This window comes from Eucyclogobius newberryi, unplaced genomic scaffold (genome assembly GCF_026437365.1).
Source record: "Eucyclogobius newberryi isolate DKJ021-1_F unplaced genomic scaffold, fEucNew1.0.hap1 SCAF_11, whole genome shotgun sequence".
In the NCBI taxonomy this organism is placed as follows: domain Eukaryota; kingdom Metazoa; phylum Chordata; class Actinopteri; order Gobiiformes; family Gobiidae; genus Eucyclogobius; species Eucyclogobius newberryi.
The window spans coordinates 16,743-37,500 of record NW_027315735.1 but is presented as its reverse complement, the minus strand read 5'-3'; the positions used below and the strand labels follow the sequence as shown (position 1 = coordinate 37,500).

The following is a 20,758-nucleotide window of genomic DNA, read 5'->3' as shown; positions in this document are numbered from 1 at the left end:
ATATATATATATATATATATATATATATATATATATATATATATATATATATATATATATATATATATATATATATATATATATATATATATATATATATATATATATAATTATCTATCATATCCTTTATAACAGAAAAGCAAACTAAGAGTCAATTCTCCAGCAAACCCTCCATTCAATGTTTTTCCACTTCACTTTTGCCTCCTTTATGGAATGTGGAATGTTCATAAACTTTTAAACGGTCTGATGATTTGCTTTTTGTTTTCTTATATCCAACACAGGCAGAAATGAAAATCCTTAAACGAGAGTTGCGCTCCTTCAGTGAAGTCTGTCAGAGCTGTCTGTCTGCGGCTCAGCCTGAGATCAGAGCTCAGGTGAGCGCTTACTTATATTCAAATGATTAAGAACATAACAAATAGTCTCTTGTCTATGATATGTCAATGCGTCGAGATACGTTTTAACACGTTGGAAGCCCACTTGGTATGTTGTGTCCTGTGCAGGCGTTTGAGCTGCTGTGCGACCTGCTGCTGCTGTTCAGTGAGACGTGTGTGCGCTCTGAGCCAGCGCTGCAGACACTGGTGCATCTGCCCTCAGACTCTCTGCGCTCAGAGATGGCCGCTTTCCTCCTGGACTATGTATTTACTGACACTGACCAAGAGGAACTCCATGGTACATTTGATCCGTTGCCGAGTACCAATACATCTTCCATATGTTGATCTGTATTTTGCGGTTACAGGAGAAGTTGGAGAAGAGACGAAGATTACCCAACTTCAGAGGAAGCGCAATCAGCTGGCTGGTTATTGCAAATTAGTCGTCTACGGCGTTTTGGACCTTTCTGCAGCGACTGATGTCTTTAAACAATACAGCAAGGTTAATAAAAAGAACTCACAGTTTTATATGTAATTCATTTTCACATTGGATTTGCTAATTGTTAATGAATCATTTCATTCAGGTTAATTTGGTTTCAAAAGGAACATGAAGTAAAAGCGTGGAGTGTGTAGTTTTAGAATAGTACATTTTATTATAAGGACATTTCTCTGCATTTGACCCATCCTTCAATGCCGCTGGGGCGTGTCCTCAGGAGCAGCTCAGGGGCCCATCTCCAGATCTTTGGTGGGGAGGATTTGTATCTATTGTGCATGTTTTGGGGTTGATGGGGGAGAGAGTGCTATTCACGGACTACAAAAGTGACTACAAAAGAAGCACAGATAAAGTGAATTTAATTTTGTGCTTGATTGAACAATTCATAAATAATTTACCCCTTATTCTCCCTCAATTAGCACTATACAGACTATGGTGACATCATTAAAGAGACAATAAGCAAGACCAAACTCATCAATCCTGTGCAGAGTGCAAAAACTGTCGGCCTCAGTCTGCAGCAGGTGAGGTGATAATTTCACTTTATGAATCTGATATTAAACTATTTATCTGATTTGAATGTGTCTGCAGTTATTAAGGTATATGATTGCAGACAAATATATGATTTGTATTGTGTGTTTTGAACTGAAGGCACATTTCCCCACGGGGACACTAAAGTGTAGTGTATCTCATGTGGATTAAATGTGCATGATTACAGCTTTTTGCAGAGATGCTAACGGAGGAGCGCAGCAAGCAGGATCTCGGGGAGATTCGAGATCTTGCCAAGAGGCTCGCTATGAGCTTTGGCATTGATCTGCATCGCGCCCAAAAGCCACTGGTGGCATTGCACATGTGAGTCAAATGTCTAGTGGCAGTTTCATGTAGAAATGTGGTTAATGTTCCATGGTAAAGTTGAATTTGATTTATTATTCTGACCTGTTGCCTTTGCATTTTAGGGATGGTATTCTCTTTGCATTTCGGGCCTCAGAAGGAGAAGAGGAACTCCAAAATGTGCCTTTCCTAGAGGTCCTCACAGAGTTCAGTTTCAAGCTGCTGCCAAAGGACCGCGCCCAACTGTTAGCAATAAAAACTTTCTTTTTTTGTATATTCAATAAAGCATGTTAGTTATTAGAAGTATTTCTCATGCTTTTATACATATTGTATTACATACTTTTATCATTTTAGTAGATGCTATTAACACACCAACAGAAAATACACAGACATTAACAAAGACTGTGCTTTCTCTTTGTCCTCATCCTCCTCTTTTTCCAGAGCTTCATTTCTGAACTCAAAGTGTCCCTCTGCTGCCCTCTGCTGGTCACCTGTCAGACTGTATCAGAGCTCTTTGGTGGCTCGAGCTGTTTCTAAACCCAAAGACCCTGAAGGAGGGGAGCAAAGTGAAGCTGTTTCTGCAAATTACAGTCCCATGGCAAAACGCAAAAGAACTACTGCAAACGGTACTATGCTTTTCCACTTTTTAAATCAAATAAATACAACCAGTGCTGTTTCTAAAATAAAATAACTCGCTTGATCTTTTGACCACAGCATCAGCCCTGGACGGCAGCAGTTTTCACAGCTCTCTGGGCATTCCAGTCCTCACGTCCACTGTGCTAAAAGAGCCCTCCAAAGGTCTGGCCTCTGGGGATGTCACCAGCAGCAGTTTAATGGACACACACTCTGAAGAGGAGTTTTCATCAACGTAAGATCATTATGGATATTGTCATCTTATTGACGGACAAAAGTAACATGTTTATCCGAACAATGGGGTTTCATAGGAATTTACTGGTTTCCCTACAATTGTTTTTTACTATGATTGGATGAGAAGTCCATTTTTCAAATCAACATATTCTTCATCACGTTGTAGGTCTCAGATGAGAGCAGTAAAAAGAAACAAGAGACGCGTACCGACCATCAGAAAGCGCACTGAGGAACAGGCTGATCTGAACTCTCACCTCACTTTGTAAGATGAAGCATTGAAGAACAGTTGAGATTATGAATACTAATTTACAAGACTTTTTTTCAGGCTGTCTCTGATTGACGACATTGAAGAAGAGGAGCCTGTTATTGAGGATTATGAAAGTGACAGCGACCGCACTATGCACTCGCAGGTAAATAAAAAAGGCTGTATATAATTGTCTACTTTTGTATAGAATTTTAAACCTATAAATTTGAACTAAACCATTTAAATGTACAAAGCACTGAACTCTAGTGGCTAGTTGCAATATATTATACATATACGTATGTATTGTATAGTGTCCTAACTTGCATTTAATATGTGTGATTGAACTGAGAACCAGTGTGGAGCGGCTTTAATGTCAACCAATGGTTATATCCATATCATATACATAAATAAATGGCTGGTTGCAGCCACAAGGATTAATGTGTTTTGTTTTTTTCAGCTATCAAACCATCCAACAACACCAAGTGTCCTTGATGAGCTCTTTGACTGAAGAAGTCAAATATATTTATCTTAAGACGTACTTCATTGTTAAAACGTCATTGTTTAAACGTGCTTCATTGTTTAAACGTGCTTCATTGTTAAAACGTCATTGTTTAAACGTGCTTCATTGTTTCAACGTGCTTCATTGTTTAAACGTCATTGTTTAAACGTGCTTCATTGTTAAAACGTGCTTCATTGTTTAAACGTGCTTCATTGTTAAAACGTCATTGTTTAAACGTGCTTCACTGTTAAAACGTGCTTCATTGTTTAAACGTGCTTCATTGTTAAAACGTCATTGTTTAAACGTGCTTCACTGTTAAAACGTGCTTCATTGTTAAAACGTGCTTCATTGTTTAAACGTGCTTCATTGTTTAAACGTGCTTCATTGTTTAAACGTGCTTCATTGTTTAAACGTGCTTCATTGTTTAAACGTCATTGTTAAGACGTGCTTCATTGTTTAAACGTGCTTCATTGTTTAAACGTGCTTCATTGTTTAAACGTGCTTCATTGTTTAAACGTGCTTCATTGTTAAAACGTGCTTCATTGTTTAAACGTGCTTCATTGTTTAAACATGCTTCATTGTTTAAACGTGCTTCATTGTTTAAACGTCATTGTTAAGACGTGCTTCATTGTTTAAACGTGCTTCACTGTTTAAACGTGCTTCATTGTTAAAACGTGCTTCATTGTTTAAACGTGCTTCATTGTTTAAACGTGCTTCATTGTTTAAACGTGCTTCATTGTTTAAACGTGCTTCATTGTTTAAACGTGCTTCATTGTGCTTCATTGTTTAAACGTGCTTCATTGTTAAAACGTGCTTCATTGTTTAAACGTGCTTCATTGTTTAAACATGCTTCATTGTTAAAACGTGCTTCATTGTTTAAACGTGCTTCATTGTTTAAACGTGCTTCATTGTTTAAACGTCATTGTTTAAACGTGCTTCACTGTTTAAACGTGCTTCACTGTTTAAACGTGCTTCACTGTTTAAACGTGCTTCATTGTTTAAACGTGCTTCATTGTTTAAACGTGCTTCATTGTTTAAACGTGCTTCATTGTTTAAACGTGCTTCATTATTTAAATGTGCTTCATTGTTTAAATGTGCTTCATTGTTTAAACGTGCTTCATTGTTTAAACGTCATTGTTTAAACGTGCTTCATTGTTTAAACGTGCTTCATTGTTTAAACGTGCTTCATTGTTTAAACGTGCTTCACTGTTTAAACGTGCTTCACTGTTTAAACGTGCTTCACTGTTTAAACGTGCTTCATTGTTTAAACGTGCTTCATTGTTTAAACGTGCTTCATTATTTAAATGTGCTTCATTGTTTAAATGTGCTTCATTGTTTAAACGTGCTTCATTGTTTAAACGTGCTTCACTGTTAAAACGTGCTTCACTGTTTAAACGTGCTTCATTGTTAAAACGTGCTTCATTGTTTAAACGTGCTTCATTGTTTAAACGTGCTTCATTGTTTAAACGTGCTTCATTGTTTAAACGTGCTTCATTGTTAAAACGTGCTTCATTGTTTAAACGTGCTTCATTGTTTAAACGTGCTTCATTGTTTAAACGTGCTTCATTGTTAAAACGTGCTTCATTGTTTAAACGTGCTTCATTGTTCTTACATTAGGTTTGTGTTTTGAACTGTTGGGTCGCTCTATGATCCATTAAATTCACATCTCATTTTCAGTGTTGGTGTCCAAACTACTTTTTACTGTAAAATTGGAAATAATCTGTTATCCTGCCCTAAATATCAAATATTTTGATGCTCTACAGACCTAAAATGAATGTTTCAATGATTATTAAAGGTGTGGGGTCTTAATTGTCATGCAGGCCTCTTTGGACACTCCTGGATGATGATGTGAATGGAAATGTTTTGTTGGTGTTGTGCCTTAAGCCCAAAGTGTTGTTGTTGTTATTGTACCACATCATTGTTCAAGCCACATAATGTTCAAATACCAAACAATTCAATACTTGCATTCAAAACAGTGTCACACTTCCTGTTTAACCCAATGAAACATTTCATTCAAAACAGTGTCACACTTCCTGTTTAACCCAATGAAACATTTCATTCAAAACAACGTTACACTTCCTGTTAAACCCAATGAAACATTTCATTCAAAACAACGTTACACTTCCTGTTTAACCCAATGAAACATTTCATTCAAAACAACGTTACACTTCCTGTTTAACAATGAAACATTTCATTCAAAACAACGTTACACTTCCTGTTTAACCCAATGAAACATTTCATTCAAAACAACGTTACACTTCCTGTTTAACAATGAAACATTTCATTCAAAACAACGTTACACTTCCTGTTTAACCCAATGAAACGTTTCATTCAAAACAACGTTACACTTCCTGTTTAACAATGAAACATTTCATTCAAAACAACGTTACACTTCCTGTTTAACCCGATGAAACATTTCATTCAAAACAACGTTACACTTCCTGTTTAACAATGAAACATTTCATTCAAAACAACGTTACACTCCCTGTTTAACCCAATGAAACATTTCATTCAAAACGTTACACTTCCTGTTTAACCCAATGAAACATTTCATTCAAAACAACGTTACACTTCCTGTTTAACCCAATGAAACATTTCATTCAAAACAACGTTACACTTCCTGTTTAACCCAATGAAACATTTCATTCAAAACAACGTTACACTTCCTGTTTAACCCAATGAAACATTTCATTCAAAACAACGTTACACTTCCTGTTTAACAATGAAACATTTCATTCAAAACAACGTTACACTTCCTGTTTAACCCAATGAAACATTTCATTCAAAACAACGTTACACTTCCTGTTTAACCCAATGAAACATTTCATTCAAAACAACGTTACACTTCCTGTTTAACCCAATGAAACATTTCATTCAAAACAACGTTACACTTCCTGTTTAACCCAATGAAACATTTCATTCAAAACAACGTTACACTTCCTGTTTAACCCAATGAAACATTTCATTCAAAACAACGTTACGCTTCCTGTTTAACAATGAAACATTTCATTCAAAACAACGTTACACTTCCTGTTTAACCCAATGAAACATTTCATTCATAACAACGTTACACTTCCTGTTTAACAATGAAACATTTCATTCAAAACAACGTTACACTTCCTGTTTAACCCAATGAAACGTTTCATTCAAAACAACGTTACACTTCCTGTTTAACCCAATGAAACATTTCATTCAAAACAACGTTACACTTCCTGTTTAACCCAATGAAACGTTTCATTCAAAACAACGTTACACTTCCTGTTTAACAATGAAACATTTCATTCAAAACAACGTTACACTTCCTGTTTAACCCGATGAAACATTTCATTCAAAACAACGTTACACTTCCTGTTTAACAATGAAACATTTCATTCAAAACAACGTTACACTTCCTGTTTAACAATGAAACATTTCATTCAAAACAACGTTACACTTCCTGTTTAACCCAATGAAACATTTCATTCAAAACAACGTTACACTTCCTGTTTAACAATGAAACATTTCATTCAAAACAACGTTACACTCCCTGTTTAACCCAATGAAACATTTCATTCAAAACGTTACACTTCCTGTTTAACAATGAAACATTTCATTCAAAACAACGTTACACTTCCTGTTTAACCCAATGAAACATTTCATTCAAAACAACGTTACACTTCCTGTTTAACCCAATGAAACATTTCATTCAAAACAACGTTACACTTCCTGTTTAACAATGAAACATTTCATTCAAAACAACGTTACACTTCCTGTTTAACACAATGAAACATTTCATTCAAAACAACGTTACACTTCCTGTTTAACCCAATGAAACGTTTCATTCAAAACAACGTTACACTTCCTGTTTAACCCAATGAAACATTTCATTCAAAACAACGTTACACTTCCTGTTTAACCCAATGAAACGTTTCATTCAAAACAACGTTACACTTCCTGTTTAACAATGAAACATTTCATTCAAAACAACGTTACACTTCCTGTTTAACCCGATGAAACATTTCATTCAAAACAACGTTACACTTCCTGTTTAACAATGAAACATTTCATTCAAAACAACGTTACACTTCCTGTTTAACCCAATGAAACATTTCATTCAAAACAACGTTACACTTCCTGTTTAACAATGAAACATTTCATTCAAAACAACGTTACACTCCCTGTTTAACCCAATGAAACATTTCATTCAAAACGTTACACTTCCTGTTTAACAATGAAACATTTCATTCAAAACAACGTTACACTTCCTGTTTAACCCGATGAAACATTTCATTCAAAACGTTACACTTCCTGTTTAACAATGAAACATTTCATTCAAAACGTTACACTTCCTGTTTAACAATGAAACATTTCATTCAAAACGTTACACTTCGATTCAATGAAACATATTTAATTCAAGCTTTTTCTCCCACTTATTCTATAATGACAGAATGAATGTTGCAAATAAACATTGTAAAAGTGTAATAATGAAAATATAACATCTCAAGGCAAAACACATGGAAATGAGGCTTCACACACATATTAAAGACCATAAACCGCTCTCATACTAAAGACCATAAACCGCTCACATATTAAAGACCATAAACCGCTCTCATACTAAAGACCATAAACCGCTCACATATTAAAGACCATAAACCGCTCTCATACTAAAGACCATAAACCGCTCTCATACTAAAGACCATAAACCGCTCACATATTAAAGACCATAAACCGCTCTCATACTAAAGACATTAAACCGCTCACACATATTAAAGACCATAAACCGCTCACATACTAAAGACCATAAACCGCTCACATATTAAAGACCATAAACCGCTCACATATTAAAGACCATAAACTGCTCTCATACTAAAGACCATAAACCGCTCACATATTAAAGACCATAAACCGCTCACATATTAAAGACCATAAACTGCTCTCATACTAAAGACCATAAACCGCTCACACATATTAAAGACCATAAACCGCTCACATACTAAAGACCATAAACCGCTCACATATTAAAGACCATAAACCGCTCTCATACTAAAGAACATAAACCGCTCACACATATTAAAGACCATAAACCGCTCACATACTAAAGACCATAAACCGCTCACATATTAAAGACCATAAACTGCTCTCATACTAAAGACCATAAACCGCTCTCATACTAAAGACCATAAACCGCTCACATACTAAAGACCATAAACTGCTCTCACATACTAAAGACCTTATATAAACCGCTCACATACTAAAGACCATAAACCGCTCACATACTAAAGACCATAAACCGCTCACATATTAAAGACCATAAACCGCTCTCATACTAAAGACCATAAACCGCTCACATATTAAAGACCATAAACCGCTCTCATACTAAAGACCATAAACCGCTCACATATTAAAGACCATAAACCGCTCTCATACTAAAGACCATAAACCGCTCTCATACTAAAGACCATAAACCGCTCACATATTAAAGACCATAAACCGCTCTCATACTAAAGACCATAAACCGCTCACACATATTAAAGACCATAAACCGCTCACATACTAAAGACCATAAACCGCTCACATATTAAAGACCATAAACCGCTCACATATTAAAGACCATAAACTGCTCTCATACTAAAGACCATAAACCGCTCACATATTAAAGACCATAAACCGCTCACATATTAAAGACCATAAACTGCTCTCATACTAAAGACCATAAACCGCTCACACATATTAAAGACCATAAACCGCTCACATACTAAAGACCATAAACCGCTCACATATTAAAGACCATAAACCGCTCTCATACTAAAGAACATAAACCGCTCACACATATTAAAGACCATAAACCGCTCACATACTAAAGACCATAAACCGCTCTCATATTAAAGACCATAAACTGCTCTCATACTAAAGACCATAAACCGCTCTCATACTAAAGACCATAAACCGCTCTCATACTAAAGACCATAAACCGCTCACATACTAAAGACCATAAACTGCTCTCACATACTAAAGACCTTATATAAACCGCTCACATACTAAAGACCATAAACCGCTCACATACTAAAGACCATAAACCGCTCACATATTAAAGACCATAAACCGCTCTCATACTAAAGACCATAAACCGCTCACATATTAAAGACCATAAACCGCTCTCATACTAAAGACCATAAACCGCTCTCATACTAAAGACCATAAACCGCTCACATATTAAAGACCATAAACCGCTCTCATACTAAAGACCATAAACCGCTCACATATTAAAGACCATAAACCGCTCACATATTAAAGACCATAAACTGCTCTCATACTAAAGACCATAAACCGCTCACATATTAAAGACCATAAACCGCTCACATATTAAAGACCATAAACCGCTCTCATACTAAAGACCATAAACCGCTCACATATTAAAGACCATAAACCGCTCTCATACTAAAGACCATAAACCGCTCACACATATTAAAGACCATAAACCGCTCTCATACTAAAGACCATAAACCGCTCACATATTAAAGACCATAAACCGCTCACATATTAAAGACCATAAACTGCTCTCATACTAAAGACCATAAACCGCTCACATATTAAAGACCATAAACCGCTCACATATTAAAGACCATAAACTGCTCTCATACTAAAGACCATAAACCGCTCACATATTAAAGACCATAAACCGCTCTCATACTAAAGACCATAAACCGCTCACACATATTAAAGACCATAAACCGCTCACATACTAAAGACCATAAACCGCTCACATATTAAAGACCATAAACCGCTCTCATACTAAAGACCATAAACCGCTCACATATTAAAGACCATAAACCGCTCTCATACTAAAGACCATAAACCGCTCTCATACTAAAGACCATAAACCGCTCACACATATTAAAGACCATAAACCGCTCACATACTAAAGACCATAAACCGCTCACATATTAAAGACCATAAACCGCTCACATATTAAAGACCATAAACTGCTCTCATACTAAAGACCATAAACCGCTCACATATTAAAGACCATAAACCGCTCACATATTAAAGACCATAAACTGCTCTCATACTAAAGACCATAAACCGCTCACACATATTAAAGACCATAAACCGCTCACATACTAAAGACCATAAACCGCTCACATATTAAAGACCATAAACCGCTCTCATATTAAAGACCATAAACCGCTCACATATTAAAGACCATAAACCGCTCTCATACTAAAGACCATAAACCGCTCACACATATTAAAGACCATAAACCGCTCACATACTAAAGACCATAAACCGCTCACATATTAAAGACCATAAACTGCTCTCATACTAAAGACCATAAACCGCTCTCATATTAAAGACCATAAACCGCTCTCATACTAAAGACCATAAACCGCTCACATACTAAAGACCATAAACTGCTCTCACATACTAAAGACCTTATATAAACCGCTCACATACTAAAGACCATAAACCGCTCACATACTAAAGATCATAAACCGCTCACACATACTAGAGACCATAAACCGCTCTCATACTAAAGACCATAAACCGCTCACATACTAAAGACCATTAACTGCTCTCATACTAAAGACCATAAACCGCTCACATACGAAAGACCATAAACCGCTCTGACATACTAAAGACCATAAACCGCTCACACATATTAAAGACCATAAACCGCTCTCATACTAAAGACCATAAACCGCTCTCATACTAAAGACCATAAACCGCTCACATACTAAAGACCATAAACTCCTATCACATACTAAAGACCATAAACCGCTCACACATACTAAGGACCATAAACCGCTCACATACTAAAGACCATAAACTCCTATCACATACTAAAGACCATAAACCGCTCACACATACTAAGGAACATAAACCGCTCACATACTAAAGACCATAAACTGCTCTCACATACTAAAGACCATAAACTGCTCTCACATACTAAAGACCATAAATTGCTCTCACATACTAAAGACCATAAACTGCTCTCACATACTAAAGACCTTATAAACTGCTCTCACATACTAAAGACCATAAACCGCTCTCACATACTAAAGACCATAAACCGCTCTCACATACTAAAGACATAAACCGCTCACACATACTAAAGACCATAAACTGCTCTCACATACTAAAGACCGTATAAACCGCTCACACACACTAAAGACCATAAACTGCTCTCACATACTAAAGACCATAAACTGCTCTCACATACTAAAGACCTTAAACCGCCCACACATACTAAAGACCATAAACTGCTCTCACATACTAAAGACATAAACCGCTCACACATACTAAAGACCATAAACTGCTCTGACATACTAAAGACATAAACCGCTCTGACATACTAAAGACCATAAACTGCTTTGACATACTAAAGACATAAACCGCTCACACATACTAAAGACCTTATAAACCGCTCTGACATACTAAAAGACCATAAACTGCTCTGACATACTAAAGACATAAACCGCTCTGACATACTAAAGACCATAAACCGCTTTGACATACTAAAGACATAAACCGCTCACGCATACTAAAGACCTTATAAACCGCTCTGACATACTAAAAGACCATAAACTGCTCTCACATACTAAAGACATAAACCGCTCTGACATACTAAAGACCATAAACCGCTTTGACATACTAAAGACATAAACCGCTCACACATCCTAAAGACCTTATAAACCGCTCTGACATACTAAAAGACCATAAACTGCTCTGACATACTAAAAGACCATAAACTGCTCTCACATACTAAAGACATAAACCGCTCTGACATACTAAAGACCATAAACCGCTCTGACATACTAAAGACATAAACCGCTCACACATACTAAAGACCTTATAAACCGCTCTGACATACTAAAAGACCATAAACTTCTCTCACATACTAAAGACATAAACCGCTCTGACATACTAAAGACATAAACCGCTCTCACATACTAAAGACATAAACCGCTCACACATACTAAAGACCATAAACTGCTCTGACATACTAAAGACCATAAACTGCTCACACATACTAAAGACCATAAACCGCTCACACATACTAAAGACATAAACCGCTCACACATACTAAAGACCATAAACTGCTCTGACATACTAAAGACCTTATAAACCGCTCACACATACTAAAAGACCATAAACTGCTCTGACATACTAAAGACCATAAACCGCTCACACATACTAAAGACCATAAACTGCTCACACATACTAAAGACCATAAACCGCTCACACATACTAAAGACATAAACCGCTCACACATACTAAAGACCATAAACTGCTCTGACATACTAAAGACCTTATAAACCGCTCACACATACTAAAAGACCATAAACTGCTCTCACATACTAAAGACCATAAACCGCTCACACATACTAAAGACATAAACCGCTCACACATACTAAAGACCATAAACTGCTCTCACATACTAAAGATAATGCTCTAAACACTGATAGTTGTTGTAAATCTGCATCTTTTGTGTCTGACACAGACAAAGCTCGTGGCAGTCGAGCCCTTTTATTGTTCAAAGTGTTGCCCTCAACTTTCGCGCCAACTCTGATGAGCACAACGGAAGTGACTAAAATCACGTGACACGGCGTGCTCCGCATTTCTCCCGCCATGACAAAAACCCGCCTCTTTTCTCAAGATTAAACCTCGCGATTGGCTGCGCGCGAACGTCAGACTGGCGCCACTTCTCACCGCTGCAACGAGGACTTCTGTGAATGAGAGCTCGGCCCGTCCACATTACTGGCGTGAAAACTCACTATTTCTTCAACCTTTTCCCTCTTTTTGCACTTCTTCTCCCTGATCCTCGCACCCCGTGTCTGCAGCGGCCATGGCTCGTAAGGATTATGCGGCAGAGAAAGGTATTGTTCCCGCGTGTGGACTCAGACCCCGCAACAGGTTGTCCTCGTTTCACGTTCGCCCAATTCTACCAGAAATCTCATGGAAGTTCAGTAGTTTTCACGTCGCTGCGGTTCTGGACTTGTTTTAAATGTCGTGTTCGTTTTAATCGGAAGTTTGTTGTAGTTTAAGTTGCCACGCAGTGAAGAATACTTTGATCACGCGTGGATCAAAGCGAAATTAAACTGTTTAGCTTTAGCACGGGCAACTAGTTGTGTTTCTTTGCACAACTGATAAAATGTGTGTGAAATGGATGACTTGTTAAACTTGGATGACTTTTAAACTTGTGTAATGTCCTGGAGCTCGCGGCTCCGCAGCCAGTGACCCGGATGGATGTTCTTAAACAAAGGAGCGAGCCACATGTCCAAACATTTACGATCTTTAAGTTTGATCACTGACAACGGCCCGTTTCCACAAGATTATGGCACCAAATGTTAAATTAAGTGCGATTACGAAAGGCGTTTGCGCCGATTTACTTGTTTATCACGATTGTCTGGAACTATTGTCTCTGGACACCAGCCATTTTAGCCCGTGAGCACGCGCCGCAGCTCCAAATGCGTTTAACCTGCAAATGCAAGACTAATGTCCATTATAGACTGTCCCAGGCCATAACATCTGCAGTATAACATTATAGGGCCAGAAATCACAATGAAGGCAGTAGCAGTGCAAATGTGTGTACAAATTATTGAAGGATTGTATTCAAATTATTGGATGTTCAAGTCAACTTTATTTGTTTTATTAACACACTTTATAAACGACAGTGTCTCACATAATGGCCCTGTGATGTATAAGATGAACTTAAACACAATCACTATTGAAAACGGTTGATTAAAAGTAACTCAATTAAAATATATATTTATAATAATAAAACTAAACTCTACTAAATACTCAGTCGTGCCAACTAAACAGATCGTTTGTGCATTAACATTGTAAACATGACATTTTGACCATAATGCTAAAAGCAGTGATAAGAATAAGAACTAGTTTGAGGGCGGAGCGGGCGCGGAGTGATCTTGCCGTGGCGAGGCACAAAGCCATGTGCTGCTTTGTTTACAATAACATCCTCAGCAGAGTAAAGGGTTTGGGTTAGACTCACGTCACCGCCACATCGGCCCAGATCGACCCAAAGAACGTGGATTCTCATCGCGCTCGACTCGACGCGCGTTTGTTTGTTTGTTTTTCGGTGGAAACGGTGTTTAGTTGATGTTGTTGTTTCGGGAAGTCGCTGCTGTAAACGAGCCCCGAGAGCCTCTTGTTTACATTGTACCTAAGGTTCCATACTTGATAGTTTTGTGTTCTTGTTGTGCCAGTAACATGCAGGTGTTGAGAGGAAGTGAGTCCAGGGCTCTTCACGTCGCTCTGGAGGTAAAAGTGACTCATCAGATGACAGGATGTTACTCAACAAAGGAGGAGCAGGACAACACACGCTCTGATGGTGCATAGGCCCACTGCCCATGGCCATGACTCTTATATTTGCTTTACTATAGGATCGTGGTGTAGAAATAAACTGGGCAGAGTTGAATATTGTGTATTTTGCCCATAGATAAACTGAAGAAGTTCCTGCAGGAGTTCTACACAGAAGATGACAATGGAAAGAAGCAGTTCAAATATGGAGCACAACTTGTAAGTACATTTGTTTTGAGTTGGTTCTGAATTTGCAGTATATGAAGGATGACGTAACTGGGGGAGTTGTATGGCCAGGAAATGAGATGGAATAAACTATATATTAAATAAACTGATTATTTCTGATTTATTTTCCTGTTTTTTATGGGTTTAAATTACATGTACACTGCAAAATCTTTTGTGGGTAGGAAACATTAATCTGATTACTCATCAGATTTAGCTGTTCATTTGTATCTTATACCTGAGAAAAAAGATCATAAACAGGGTTTGAGCCAGTGTAGTTTCATTAGTGGAAGATTTTGTATTTGGAAGATTAAGTACAAAGAATTTTCAGAATGTTTGTCTTTAGTTAACTTACTAACACATGATGCTCATTTATATTAAATCTGTAAATGGGTAACGCTGTTGTCCGTAGGGACATGCTGATTGACACTAAAATGAGCATCTGTTGGGTTTTGACAATTCTCCTTTTTAAAGCGGAAGGTTTTAGGGACTTGTAATAAAAGCCATTTTCATTTTTAATTTTAGGGTATTTTTATTTGTCGTTGGAGTACAAACTGACCCTGATGCTTCCCAGAATGGTTGATTTTGACTGGAAATAAGTGGGTTACAGCTTTATTTTTTATGCTAAGCATATCAAGCTGCTTGAAAGTTTTTATAAGATGGTGGAGACGTGTGGGACACGTAGGCATCGCTCACATGGCGTTTAAACCATAAGATAAAACTAATGGCTGTGATTTGCAGGTGGCTCTGGCCCACAGGGAGCAGGTGTCCCTCCAGGTGGACCTCGACGACGTGGCTGAGGAAGACCCTGACCTGGTCGAGAGCATTTGTGAGAACGCTAAACGCTACAGTGGCCTGATGGCTGACGCTGTTCACGAGCTGCTTCCAGAGTATAAAGAGCGAGATGTACGGCTTCAGAATGGACCATTTATGTTTTGTTTTTTAGGTTCTATGGTTGATATTTTTCATTTCTGTTGGGACAAGGTGGTGGCCAAGGACTCACTGGATGTGTACATTGAGCACAGGCTGATGATGGAGCAAAGGGGCAGAGACCCTGCAGACATCCGGGATTCGCACAACCAATACCCACCGGAGCTCATGAGGAGATTGTATGTTTAGTTAAAAATTTGACTTGTGCCTGTTCACAAACTTTTTTTAAAATGTGGAAGGTTTTTCCTCCCCCAGTGAGGTGTACTTCAAGGCTCCCAGCACTGCTAAGCCTAAAGTTGTGCGTGACGTTCGCGCTGACAGCATTGGACATCTGGTAACTGTCAGAGGAATAGTGACCCGAGCGACAGAGGTGAAACCAATGATGGCTGTTGCCACCTACACCTGTGACCAGTGTGGCGCAGAGACCTATCAGCCCGTAAGTGGAACTACAGGCACTCTGTGTGGCCTGGTCTGTGTGTCTAATGTCTCTGCCCTGTTCCTCAGATCCAATCTCCTTCCTTCATGCCCATCGTCATGTGCCCCAGCCAAGAGTGTGTCACCAACAAATCTGGAGGGCGCCTTTACCTTCAGACCAGAGGCTCCAAATTTGTCAAGTTCCAGGATCTGAAAATTCAGGAACATGTAAGAACACTGGCATCACATCATGTAATGCTGCAGGTTTTATTGCACTTTTGTTAAATGCTAAATGATCCCTTTTTTAATCCTGTGACCAGAGTGACCAGGTGCCTGTGGGTAATATTCCGAGGTGTATGACGGTGTTTGCCAGAGGAGAAAACACTCGTCTTGCTCAGCCTGGTGACCACGTGGCCATTACAGGAGTGTTCCTCCCTCTGCTGCGCACTGGCTTTGCTCAGGCCACTCAAGTGAGTCATTTTCTTATTGGCATATTCTAACTTCTATGCATTTTTTTTATTTTATTCTATGAATAATTTTATCTTATTAGGGTCTTCTGTCAGAAACCTACATGGAGGCACACAGTATCATACTCATGAATAAGACTGAGGACGATGAGCTTGGCAATGAGGAACTGAGTGAGGAAGAGCTGCGCAGCATCACGGGTAAAGATATTGGCATAAATGTATAGAAACAAACTGTTTTTTGAACCATATTCTGAGCCTCTGAATCATCATTGATCAGTACTTCAGAGTCCCTTCCCACAGAAGAAAAGCCTCTAAACACTGTTTTATTGCAGATGAAGGCTTTTATGAGAAACTTGCTGGATCGATTGCACCAGAAATCTATGGACATGAAGATGTTAAAAAAGCTCTTCTCTTGCTGCTGGTTGGAGGTGTTCAGCAAGCGCCTAAAGGCATGAAAATAAGAGGTGAGGATTGTTTTGGTTGGAGCTAGTCATTTTCACTGTAGACGTAAGAATGTTGAGGCATTAACTCATTGGTTTTGTTTTACAGGCAACATAAACATCTGTTTGATGGGAGATCCTGGTGTGGCAAAGTCCCAGTTACTCTCGTACATGGACCGTTTAGCTCCACGAAGTGAGTCATGTGATAAAGTCTCCATTTATGAGTTTTTTTTTTGCATCTGTTTTACAAGTGTGTTGACCAACAATCTGTTTGCAGGCCAGTACACCACTGGGCGTGGCTCCTCAGGCGTAGGTCTGACTGCTGCAGTTATGCGTGACCCTCTTACTGGAGAAATGACTCTGGAAGGTGGCGCTTTAGTTCTGGCCGATTTGGGCATTTGCTGCATTGATGAGTTTGATAAAATGGCCGATGCGGACCGCACAGCTATTCACGAGGTTATGGAACAGCAAACTATTTCTATTGCTAAGGTAAGTGAGTTGGGACTGCCACAATACGCTGCAAACTACAAAACTCAAAGCTGATTAACTTTTGAACCTTCTCACAGGCTGGGATCATGACCTCCCTGAATGCCCGCTGCTCCATCCTTGCAGCTGCAAATCCTGCCTACGGCCGCTACAATCCTAAGAAAAGCATAGAACAAAACATCCAGCTGCCAGCAGCTCTGCTGTCCCGCTTTGACCTCCTGTGGTTGATTCAAGACAAACCAGATGCTGATGCAGATCTGCGCCTGGCCCATCACATCACCTATGTCCATCAACACTCCCGGCAGCCGCCCACTCACTTCACCCCTATCGACATGAAACTGATGAGGTTTGTCTCACCCAACCAAACTTCACGATGACGTCAAAGACATTAACAAAATATGTATTATATTCCATCCAGACGCTACATCGCTCTATGCAAGAAAAAACAGCCCGTGGTACCTGAGAACCTGGCGGACTACATCACTGCTGCTTATGTAGAGATGAGGAAAGAGGCGCGCGTTAGCAAAGACACCACCTTCACTTCCGCTCGTACTCTGCTGTCCATTTTGCGTCTTGCCACTGCTCTGGTGAGGAGTGTTTGTTTTCTTGATGTTTTTGTGGTGGGCTCTGACAATTTGAAGTTTATATCCCAATGTGTGCTAAAGTGCTTACAGTGCAGGTAGCATTAATGGGTTCTACTGCGATGTGAGCACTTTTTCCTACGTTGGCGAAAGCTCTACAAGTTAATCAAACTAATGTTTGTGGTCTTTGTATGTCCCTGGCTGCTAAAAGTGCTGTTTGTGCAGGTAGTAGTCACTTGCCCTACTGCAAAACCAGCACTTCAGGCAGACTGGAGATGCAGTATCATGGTGACCACAAGAGGGCAAGGGTTTAATTCAACCCCTTTTTCTTCTTTAGTGCCTTCCTAAACCGTTTTGACTCTTGTTCTGGCTCTGGTCAGCTTTGCAGGGTGGGCAGTCAGCCTGTGTGCGTTAGGTGCAGCTGTGCAAACCCATGCAAAACTGATTATGGTTAGACTGGGCAACAGAGTGGGCGTGACATGGACTGTTCTTCTGTGTTGTACAATGCAAGTGTGTGGAGACTAGCTGGTGTTGAGAGGCGGAGACTTGGGCAATTGCTGGCTATGCTAGAGGGCATTGCACTTGTCTCGGTCTGACAGTGCCGGCACAACGCAACTTTATGAGTTTTATGTTCAAGACATTAACCATCACCTATCTAATCATGAACTGTGGTTCTCAGGCTCGCCTTCGTATGATGGATACAGTGGAAAAAGAGGATGTTAATGAGGCAATGAGACTGATGGAAATGTCCAAGGATTCACTTCAGGCTGATAAGTCCACATCCACAAGGTTTGTTGTGGCGGTGAATATTTGAGACTTACTGTATAGAGGGACGTATAGAGGATACCTTAACAAGACACAGGATGCAATTTCACTAGTGGCTTTATGAGCTTCTCGTATTAAGCTTCAAGAGTTGCTGTATCCTGTAGGAAGCAGTTAATACTTTTACTGGCAAGGGGTCACACAGTAGCCTGGGAACGGGATCATAAATTTGGCTCTAGTTTAATACTTGTGTTTTGAGCTGCATGTTTTTTCCCCCCCTTACAATAGGACCCAGAGACCTGCTGATGTGATCTTCTCCTTGGTGAGGGAGCTGGCCACGGAAGGTGTGGCGAGTCGTGGAGGAGCCGGAGGGGTGGTCCGCATGTCTGAAGCCGAGCAGAGGTGCATCTCACGGGGCTACACTCCGGCTCAGTTCCAGGAAGCGTTGGAGGAGTACGAGGAGCTGAATGTCTGGCAGATAAACCACACGCGCACTCGCATCACCTTTGTTTGAGAAGTGTTGGAACTTTGTGCTGGCGCTAACTTAACTAAAACTATGGAAATGCTGTTCATGGATTCACCAGAATTTTTGTATTGTGTGGAATAATGGGACATTTTTACTTTCACTTGAAAGCCTGTTGTTATGTAAAATTCCAATACTAGTCACTATTGTAAATATGTATGCCATAAAAAGTATCCATCTGCTATTATTTTTACAGCTTTGATGGAATATTCCTGTACATTTTATAATGGCTTTGGGCCTGAACTTGTATTGAGCCTTGACTTGTGACAGATGGGTTATAATAAATTGATGGTTCAGATCTTTGGCTTATGTTGCATTTTTGAATCTGGTCAAAGAGGAAGTGTGCCATGCTATTTTATGAACACCTGGTTTGTTTCTGCAGTGTCTCAACAAACCTGCTGTACCCACTTAGAATTTATGTCTTGGCTGTAAAACCTGCAAAGTAATAATTTGGTCCATGCTTGTTAAATGCATTTCAGGGAATGTGTGCCGCAGGAAAATACCAGTCCTAGTTATAGTAAAAAATGGGTCAAATGATTTTCATTTAAATTCTAAAATGATAATCCTGTCAATGCAGTATCCTAAACTAGAATAATGGCAGTTTTCAAACTTTTCACAACTAATACCGCCTAAGTGAATATTTGGCTCAGATCTATAAACTTCTAAACTATGGTTTGAAGAGGTCTTAAATGGGACCACACAATTGCTTTACTGGCTCTGAACAAGGACAAATCTGAGGAGGAAAAATGTGGATTACATTGATTTTCTTCAGCAAATATTTTAGCTGCAGAGGATTCTGTGCCGGTTTGAGAACCACTGGATTATCCTGTCAGAGAAGAGACAGAAGGACAAAGACTTAACTCCACCTTTTCAGGTGGGAGTTGATCGCTTGTGGCCCATTTTATCATCAAATCAATTTATTTCTGTAAGGCCCAAAATCACAACAACAGTCGCCTCTGAGGGCCGAAACAATCCATTTTGTCTTGCACTGACCTTAATGACTGTAAAATCCCACGGTGCAGGGCATTATTGGATCCTTCTATAGGAGCTGTAAACTCTGGAATTCATTACCCACTGAAATAAAGTTCATCTCGGAGGTAAAAAAATGTATTTCCAGACTTAAGTTTGATAATTTTTAATTTAGTTAATTTTGTTTCTGTTTCTGTAATTTCTTTGTGATTTGAATGCATTTTCCTGCTGTGTGAAGCACTTTGAATTGCCTTGTGTATGAAATGTGCTCTAGAAATAAACTTGCCTTGCCTTAAGTTCTGGCTAAAAAATCAAAACTGTACTCCCCTGTAAGTGTCATGAAAGTGCATGAATGAAGGAAGAATGA

The 20,758-nt window shown here is 39.0% G+C and overlaps 2 protein-coding genes across 2 annotated transcripts in view; both read left to right on the top strand.

Moving 5' to 3' along the window:
- LOC140348592 (cohesin subunit SA-1-like) overlaps nt 1-3,316 on the top strand; it is a 16,281-nt gene extending 12,965 nt beyond the window's left edge. The window contains exons 21-31 of the mRNA XM_072434562.1: nt 282-374; nt 501-669; nt 737-870; nt 1,281-1,382; nt 1,577-1,710; nt 1,815-1,934; nt 2,131-2,315; nt 2,404-2,557; nt 2,723-2,818; nt 2,882-2,966; nt 3,258-3,316. Coding sequence (XP_072290663.1) covers nt 282-374; nt 501-669; nt 737-870; nt 1,281-1,382; nt 1,577-1,710; nt 1,815-1,934; nt 2,131-2,315; nt 2,404-2,557; nt 2,723-2,818; nt 2,882-2,966; nt 3,258-3,308 — 1,323 coding nt within the window. The 3' untranslated portion in view covers nt 3,309-3,316. The remainder of the gene's footprint in view (nt 1-281; nt 375-500; nt 670-736; nt 871-1,280; nt 1,383-1,576; nt 1,711-1,814; nt 1,935-2,130; nt 2,316-2,403; nt 2,558-2,722; nt 2,819-2,881; nt 2,967-3,257) is intronic.
- A 9,649-nt stretch (nt 3,317-12,965) lies between these two features.
- mcm7 (minichromosome maintenance complex component 7) lies at nt 12,966-19,719 on the top strand. The gene is made up of 15 exons (XM_072434550.1): nt 12,966-13,156; nt 14,737-14,816; nt 15,561-15,725; nt 15,804-15,928; nt 16,005-16,185; nt 16,254-16,391; nt 16,484-16,633; nt 16,714-16,828; nt 16,963-17,094; nt 17,180-17,263; nt 17,348-17,559; nt 17,637-17,902; nt 17,975-18,143; nt 18,817-18,926; nt 19,188-19,719. The coding sequence occupies exons 1-15, from the start codon at nt 13,126-13,128 to the stop codon at nt 19,411-19,413; spliced, it is 2,184 nt and encodes a 727-aa protein (XP_072290651.1). The 5' UTR covers nt 12,966-13,125; the 3' UTR covers nt 19,414-19,719.
- Nucleotides 19,720-20,758: the final 1,039 nt, after the last annotated feature.